General features: G+C 39.6%; 1 protein-coding gene across 2 annotated transcripts in view; it reads left to right on the top strand.

The window, feature by feature from the left end:
- negr1 (neuronal growth regulator 1) overlaps positions 1 to 9,205 on the top strand; it is a 160,449-nt gene that overhangs the window by 124,105 nt on the left and 27,139 nt on the right. The window contains exon 7 of one of the 2 annotated variants that reach the window (XM_042483650.2): positions 1,355 to 1,396. The exons of the other annotated variant lie outside the window; for it this stretch is intronic. Coding sequence (XP_042339584.1) covers positions 1,355 to 1,396 — 42 coding nt within the window. The remainder of the gene's footprint in view (positions 1 to 1,354; positions 1,397 to 9,205) is intronic. 2 annotated transcript variants of the gene reach the window in all.

Raw genomic sequence — 9,205 nt, 5'->3', positions numbered from 1 at the left:
TGTAAATCAGAAATCAAAGGAACTGGCAAAGTGATTCTTGAGTGCTGGTATCAGTAATCTTATCCACATCTCCTTGTTGTGGTTCTTTTTTGGCTACAGTATGTGTCCAAAAAATCTGACAAAACACTTTTATATTCTGCACCTCTTTGCATCCTATTATCTGTCTATTGGTCATCACATAATTCATAGTTAACTGAATAAGTTTATTTACTTCAATAGCAAAAATCTGCAGCAACATCTGGATCGACCTCTTTCTTGTGCTGCGTACAGATACGTTAAAAAGTATTCAAACCTTTGAAATCTGAGCAAATTGGCTCACATTTTTGAAAACATGAGGAAAAAAGGCAACGAGCAACTTGGCGAGAACTGTTTTGCATATATTGGTGGATTTGGAAAATTCTTGTTAAAAATTGCCAGAGAAGAAATGTTCAAAAAATCCTGTATTTAAAAATAACATAATTAAACATTTAACAATATTTTACAGTTATTTTTAAGGATTTCCCCCCAAGGTCATTCCCTTTTTTCCAAAGTTTTTTCTTTCTTTGTTTTTTTTCTAGTTTTGGGGTAATTTACTTTTACTTTCTACTTTTTTGGCAGTTTTTTGGGTCATTTCTTCTTACGTTGCTCATTGCCTTCTTCCAATGTTTTTGAAAAAAATGAAGCCATTTGCTCAGGTTTCAAAGGATTAACCATAAATTAAGCATAAGATCTACTTGCTGTGACATTTTACTCATGCACTTGAAAAGTAAAGAAGATGTGTTTGCTGCCGTCCTTCTGTGGACACACTCGGCTCTAGCAGTTTGGCACAGTGGACTGAGCATTTCTGGATGTGACATTATTCCATCTCCCAAATGCCACCAGTGGCTCAGCCTGAAATGAGTTCATAAGGTAATCAGATTGGGACTCTCGAGTTCCTCCATAGAGGGATCAAAGGCAGACTAAAATCTCCCCTTTTTTTGCTCATTCGTCTGTCTGTTCATACAACCAAGAAAGGAGGACATGAAATGGAGAAATTGCCAGTTGTTAAGCATACCAGAAGTGCGATCAATGTTTTTCACCCAATCAAAAAACCCCTTCAGGCCTTTGGAGCTGCCCCAGCTCCCCAGGTGCCCCTCATTTTTTGTCCATGTAAATCCGAGGCAACCGGGGGGATAAAGGTGTTGTTTATGAGCATGTGGGGGTTGCATCTTGCCACAGAGACACCGGTCCTTAATGCATGGAGAGGATTTGTCTCCATTCCCTGTCCTTTTGTCCTTGCATGCCTTTTTATTTTTATTTTACGTCTCCATTCTGTTAATAATACATGAATGTCCTCTTTCCTCCCCTCCCTCCCCCCTCCTCTCCTCCCCTGTAGCAATTATTGAACCCACCACCACTAGTGCTGTCTCAAGCCCAGGTCAGTATATGTCACCATGCTGTACACCAAATCAGCAAAGAGGTTCGCTGCCTCATACTAACCTGAGCTGAAATCCTCTCCTCCATCTTGATTTATTTCAATTGGTTGGCTGGAATGCCTGCTAGGTGTACAGCTTCATTGTATGTCCTTTATTTGATTGCATTTGTCGTTCTTTGTTTTGTTTTTTTCTTTTTGGGTTGGCTTCTACAGCCTGGCTCCATATACTTCCTGCAGCCTGTGTCATTACAACACCCTGCCCCCCTCCTCTTCCTTTCATTAAAACCCCACCTCCGCCACCATCGCCCCCAACGTGGAGCAAATAGTAGTGTCATCAAAGTGGCTGTTCCATAGGCCCCTGGGTCTGATGCTTTTCATAATGCTGATGGCTTCTTCTTCTCTTTCTGGCTTTCTCACCACAAACACCGCCACTCTGCTGCTCCTCAGTGCTACCTAAATGCAGTATACATCAAAGGCAGGAAGCTGTTGGTGGCAAAGGCCCTTGGTTTGTTGTTTGCAAGATGGAATCCTTGCTGTTTTTGTACTTTTATCACTCCCTTTCTGTCTTAATCTTCCTATATCCCTCCCTCTCCGTTCTGTCTGTGTTCTTTCCTCTTTCTAGAACAATCAGTTGGCGAGCTGCCACCCTTTTTAACCTGATCTCCTGCTAGTGCTGTTGTCGGTGCTACACTGTCAGTGTCGCCCTTGTTTCCCTCCTCCTCTCACTGTATTCTGCTGCTTCCACATTCCAGCCCAGAGTAATCCCCTCTGCCTGGTCGTCTTTTCTCCCTCTCTAATGGTTTTAAGCAAGTCACAGAATGTAATCTCTCATACTGGTTACATTACGTTTGCTTAATACTGCTCACGCGCAAAGAAACATGCAGACATGCACTCACACTGAAAAGCTTTCACTGGCACGGGCACACGCAACAGACACTGAAACATGCTTAAATATTCAAACATGCACCTGCACTTACAGTACACTTATAATCACATGTGAGGATTCATAATGCATGATGAATCCGCTAAGCGTTTTTGTGACTTCTCATCCAACTCTGTGGATAGATGCCATCGTTTGCCTCTTGCGTTTTATGGAGACACAGCCCTGGATTAGCACGTGTTTGCCTGCATTCTCTACCTGTCTGTCTAAGCCAAATATAATTATCCATGGAGATTCTGTCAGATAACAAGTTAAAATAAGCTCAGCCGCAACGAGCAGTCCTGGCATGGCCCTGAACTCTCATTTGATGTAACGCTTGCAGAACAAATGACAATTTCATGGTCCAAAGGAACACCACTGGTTTCAATCGTGGAGATAAACTCACTCAGCAACCCACTGTTCTTGTTTTGTTCCAATTTGTATTTGAAGTTAATTTTTTGATGGTGCCCTCACTTAGTGGCTTGGCACAGGGAATTATTTTAGATCCCGTTAAATGACTCTTCACCCAAAACATTGTTTGATCAAGTTTAATAATTAATTTTAACAGTATATTATCTGTTTTTATTTCCCCTGTGGATGAGTTTGAGAAGATGTGCTCCCAAAATAAGGAATGAAATTCGAGTCTGTAAGGTAAACAAATCAGGAGATCTGAAGTGGAAAAATTGTTCATCCCCCACTGCACTCTGAGTGCACGTTTCAGCCCACTGATCAAGGGCAAATGACAAAAAAATTCAAATTACATAGAGAAAACAATGTTAATAGGCAACATCAGTCATTGTGCTTTTACATCTAACCTTGTTGTGCCAGTACCACTCTAATAAAATTCAGTTCAGGTGGGCCAATATGTTAATGTGTAGGTTAATTAGATCCTATTTGCATGCTAGATCAGACTCAGAGCTTGTGTACTCTGATTTTTCAAAGACACAACTGTGGACATTCTTCTGTCAGAGGGATAGTTCCCACATCTTGCAATTGTATTACAACCAAGCTGTAATACTTGAATAATAAAAGTCTGATGGATTACAGTTTCTAAGCAAGTTTCGAGACTCTGGAAGTACTGAATTAAATTGAAATTTATAGTTGAGCTGCTTAAACCAACAGGACTTCAAGTTAATCTGATATTTTGATTATGGAGGATATCATATCCAGTATGTACAGTACGTACTATCAAGAGTAGCTAACTATTACGTTGTACGTAGGATTTGATCGTCCAAAACAAGACCACAACTAAAACTGAATACAGCACAAATTTTTTTGGATGATCAACACATTAATTGTACATGAGTAGAAATTGTAATGTTTTTCAAGCTTTGAAAAAGCTGTATCAACCTGCATTTCCCACATATCCGCTGTTGGAGTTACATTACAAACCGTACTGCAAAAAGACCCACTTCAACATATCCTCATACAACAGTTTGTGTGATATCTAAGATAAATGCACATTCAAAGGTTTGTTTGAAATATGAAAATTAGTGCCCCACAAATGGTGTCATCACATTACAAACTTGACAGAAGGTTAAGGACTGACTGCAAAGTTAATAAGGTTAGGGTTAGGCAAATCAAGTTACACAGGTTAGGTTTAGGCAAACATGAAACAACAAAGGTGTGATTTAGGTAAAGAAACATGGTAATGACATAAATAACTCAAAATTCACTTTGTTTCACTTGCAACAAGATCACCGGTCTCTTGGGGGAAAATCCTGTGTTTGTTTGACCCACCCTCCCAAACTACCTCCTAATGCATAATTTTGATCTTTAAACTACTTCCTTGTTTATTCCTGCTAACATATTTTGTCACGTGATTGCAGCCTTACCAATAACGTGGGTTCTTCGCACATTCTGCTAGATTACCATTCGTAGGTATATGTGCAAACCGTGTATGAGAACAGCCTGCCCAGTTTCAGCCCTGACTAATCTGCAATGTTGACCAAAACTGAGTAAGTTATTTTTCTTAGGTTGTCGATAACCTGAAGCTCTTGCCAACAAAAATAAAAAAGTTAATGTTTGACTCATAGAGGCAGGACGCCCCCTGCCGCAGTTTTCATCCAAAGAGAAGGATGATGGTGAGATGAGATGGTACAGTATGGGCACCTCAGGATCCAAATTAACCCCCTCTGATGAGGAAAAGAGATCCTTCAGTGGGTGCAACAGGCTGCTGAACGTCAGCGGTGGTCATTGCACTGTTCTTGGCTGTAGAGTGCTGGGGAGGCGGCAGTTATGCTGGTGATGCCAATTAACTGGTGAGGATGTCCAGCTCTGTGGTCAGGCTGGAACTGCACAGTCTAGGGGCAGTGCCAGAGAGGAGGATGATGGACATGACGAACACTGTCCTGAATAACCCCTCCCACCCGCTCGGTGACGAGCTGTGGCAGATGGACAGCACATTCAGCCACCAGCTCATCCCACCAAAGAGCAAGACGCCACGCTTCAGGCGCTCACTTGTGCCCACTGCCATCACAGCAACTGTGACCACAGCCTAAGCCAGCTGTGACCCCCCCTCCCCCAAACAAACCCACTACTTACCCACTCCCACTCAGCCAGAGCTGTCACACTCACTGCTCACATCTCTGACCGCTCCAACAGCCAGACTCAGTGGTGGAAAATTGACTTTTTTTACATCTGTTGAACAATGATCCATGAACTTTATAATAAATATGGCTTTACCTGATATTCACATTATAATCATGATTGTTAATGGTGGTAGTAGTTGTATTAAAAGGAAACGTTTGAGATTCAAGGAAGTGCGCTATTTTTCGTTGATGAGAATTTGATAAAAAAAAATCTGCTCATCTGAGGGCTTCTTGTTTGATACGTATACAGACACGAATGTATCCCTCTGTCCATATTGTTTTCATTTTGTCTCTATTTGTGTAAGTTTTCTGAGCTCACAGATGCGAAATAAATGGAGCAGTACCACCAGAAATTACTGGGGCAGTGTAGCATAGTTTAAGCAAGATACAACTGTAGGAGACGACGAAGAAATTTATAAAACAGGTGAACAAAAGTAGGTAATATAGTGAAAATAATTTTCTGCCTACATGTAGATCACCGCCGTCTACAAACACTGCCAACATTAAGGTAAATTATTACGCCCTCCTGCACTGTTATCTTTATTGTTGTGTTGTTGTATCTATTTTGATTCATAAAGTTGGTATAAATGAGCTTTAACTCAACAAGAATGAGGATATATCCAAAAGTGTTGAACTATTCCTTTAAGGCAGGAGCTAATATATATATTTTAATTGAATTATATATTTTATTCATCTTTATAGTTTTCATATTTTACAAAGTAAGGTGATGTTATATTATGATTTATCATATTGCATTTTTATCATGCCACTGTCATATGCGACTTTGCACAGGCAAATCGTGAAACCACACTGTTAGAAACAGATGTATTGCATAACTACCTTTAAACACTCAACTAGGATATTTTAATTGATACGGCTTTTAGATTTAAATTTGATTTTGTATTTTCTCCTCCAACAGTATTTTTGACCTCTGATATTTGAATTACACCCCTGGGGGTCAATAGAATTTTATCTTATCTTGTTTTTTTTACTGACTAATCTCATCTCATAAATGTCATACAGATATGTTCACACTTGTCAGGAAACCACAGACAGAAATAGAGACCATCTGTCATCGCTTCTTAAAGGACTCTTTAATCTACTGTACCAAGAAAGTTTCCACAGCCTATGCTTAAAATGGTAATATACCACATTTTGTTGACAATAAAGGTCTTAAGCCTGTTTTATCTTTAGCATATGGATTTGTATGTATTTACCTAAACATGAAGCACTGATCCAAAGCAGCTGGCACAGTGCCATCCTGTCACCTCAATGAAATGTAGATCTGTGATAATAGCATATGCTCCTACAGGCTTTCACTTGTGTTTATTTCTGCAAATCACTTGACAGTAGAAAAACAATGTTCTTAACACTGTGCTGAGCCCAATTTCTTGTTTTTGCAAGGCACAGTGTACAGTGCTGCTGGTTCAAGGAATATTACATGCATTATACATAATGTGTTTGACTCTCTGATTCCCATGTGCCATGTTAACTCCCAAATAAACAAAATTCGGGCAGCCCGAGTGTAGCTAAGTGAAGATGATCCACACACTGTTTTACTCCCCCATTAATCCTGTTCTTAGCCCTCATTTCTCACAGTGCATTATTTTTTTCTCTGCATTATCTGGTAATTACTGAGGAGGAGGTGACTGTATCACTGTCGTCTTGGAAGCCTGGCATTCGAAGCATTTGCTTGACCCTCCCCCCAACCCAGCATGAATCACAGCAGATTGACGAGAAGATTAATGAGTCCATGAGGGTTTATGTGACTTAGTAATATTGCAGAGTACGTCGTAAAACACAAATCTTGTGTTGAGGGAATGCACGCTGTAGTAACCGCATGGAATTGTTCACTTTTCATCCAGAATGGTGATCTGCATTTTAGTCAAATCAGTTTCTATATAAAGATGTTTTGAGACTGAAAGTCTCACAAGCTTAATGAAGACCATTTTCTGATTGATTTAGAACCAGAGTAGGTCATACATCTCTCTTTATTCGAGGTCCAGAGCAGAACATCAAAGAGATAATCTACCTTATTAAGTATTCTTCCAAAGTCCTCCAAAATTCAAAAGTCACTCACTCAGCTCCCCAAGGCTCAGGGAGCTGTGTTAATCAAATTATTTTAGTGAGCATGTAAAGCTTCTTTAATCAAAGGAGAGCTGGCTAATTTATGTCTGAAATTGGGGTAATGTCTTCTTTGTTATCTGATGTTGGTACAAGTCTGAACCTAAGGCACATTTTGTTGATATTACGCTGCGCAAAGCCTTCTCAATAAATAAACAACTTGGCATTTTTCTCTTAAGTTCTAAATTAATATTCTCTCTTGGCCGTCACTTTGTAAATATTATTATAACTATTACTGGAAAAGACTCATGCAAACATTTAGTTTGTCTTTGAAACCATGTAATGTACTACTTTGGTGATTAAATCAGCAACTGACTGTTTTTTTTAAAATACTGCTGCAACATTTTTTAACTTTGGCCCTAATACATAATGCATCTATAGCTGTATGTGTTAAAATTTAATAACTTTTGGACTTTTTATCACAGTTTTTTTTTTTCATGTTTGGCCTCAATGGGAATTAATGGTGATAAAAAAGTAACAGTTTGAAGTAACATTTTAAATTAAAGTTCTTAGATGTTCACCCAGTTCAACCGAGGCACTCCATTGTGGATGAGGAGCGGCCTCTCTGCTGAGCTGGAATATTGGTTGCTATCAGCTACTGGCTTGTAATGAAGGCAGTCACTTTGAGATTCACTGTTATTTCTTTGTGTTTGAAACAGCATCTTTACTTTGTCTGTGGGGCTATTGTCAATATGGTGTCACATCAAACAAATGTTCTGTTTCTAGTCATATTTCAACATGAAAGCCAAAACATCAGAGCTGGTGAAAGGGAGAAACAGTCTCCCGTATTCACTAATTCCCTGTAAATTATTTTACAAGTTGACCTCGGAGCTCATTGCTCTATAAACAGAAAAGCATGTATATATTAACTGATAATACTCCTAACAAATAGTCAGAATCTCCCTGCTTGTGGGCCCTGCAGCAGTACACATTATGTTCTTGCAAGATATTTATATACAACACATGCTCCAACATATGCTGCATGTCCACGAGATCTACTGGTGATAACTAATTACAATTAATAACCTAAACAGTGGGCCATTCTGACTAAACTGGTGAGCCCAGGAAAAATAAAATATTCACGAGTCATGGAAGGAAAAACTAAGAGAATATTGAAGGTATCTTTGGCTTTGAGACACAGTAATACATTTTTGCTGTGGCAGTGTGTCCTTAATTTCCATCAGGATTATTTCTGACATTGTGCAGTAGAACGCTGATACTTGAGATTGATATTGGATTCCTTGGATGTCATTGAATGAGCTGAACAGATCTGGCTGTCTTTTGTTTCCCCCTAGGCACAGTCAATCACCGTCAATCAGCACGCATCACCAATTACATAACACTATCTTCATCTGTTCCACAGTTCTTTTCAAACCAAACTTGGTTCACATCCCATATGTTGTATTTTCAAACATTTCCATCTTTAGCTGATAGGCAGTGTGACGACAAGGAGAGTCAAATTGAACCAGGTACCAGATTTTAAAAGGGTTTTATTCCATCTCTTGGTTCTGACATCACACACAGCACAGTCTCCTGTCATCTTTCTCCTCCTGCAACCCTCAAAACACTTTAAGTCGACCTCAGCGGAGTTCATGAACTCTCACTAATCAAAAAACATATAAGTAGGATAAGGTGGTGTACCCATAGACTGTGCAAATAAAGGATCTAGGTGTGCTTGGCATCACCCATTGGTTTGTGGACTTGCGTTTTATAAGCCTAGAGTCTGGCATTTTGTTGCCATCTTTGTTTGAATCAGAGGTGACCATATTTAGATGAGAGGTTAGCGCTTTCGAGGAGTGAGGGGTGGATGTGACTCACAAACTGTAGCAATGCTTCACGGAGCAGCTTACACCCTTAAGTATGTGTAAATACAGGCGTAAAGAAAATGTGACCGGGTGAGTAATAGAAAAAAAAAATCAACCCCACAGTTGTCTTAAGTGTTGAAATTGCCTATAGAGAGCAAAACCATTTTTGGTACCAGGCTGTAAACATGTTTATCTCTGCTGTAAAGCTAGATGTTTTAATGTGGGTGTCTATGGGGATTTACTCTGCTTTGGAGTCAGCCTCAAGTGGCCATTTGATGATCTGCAGTTTTTTGGCTCTTACACAGTGGCTCATTTTTTTTAGCCTTGGAGGTTGCCACTTGGGTATTCCAGCTCATCTGATATAATGGCTGTA

This window comes from Plectropomus leopardus, chromosome 5 (assembly GCF_026936395.1).
Source record: "Plectropomus leopardus strain MGB_pleo_1.0 chromosome 5, ASM2693639v1, whole genome shotgun sequence".
Taxonomy (NCBI): domain Eukaryota; kingdom Metazoa; phylum Chordata; class Actinopteri; order Perciformes; family Serranidae; genus Plectropomus; species Plectropomus leopardus.
Note: the sequence above shows the minus strand (reverse complement) of the source record. Positions and strands in the feature narration are given on the sequence as shown.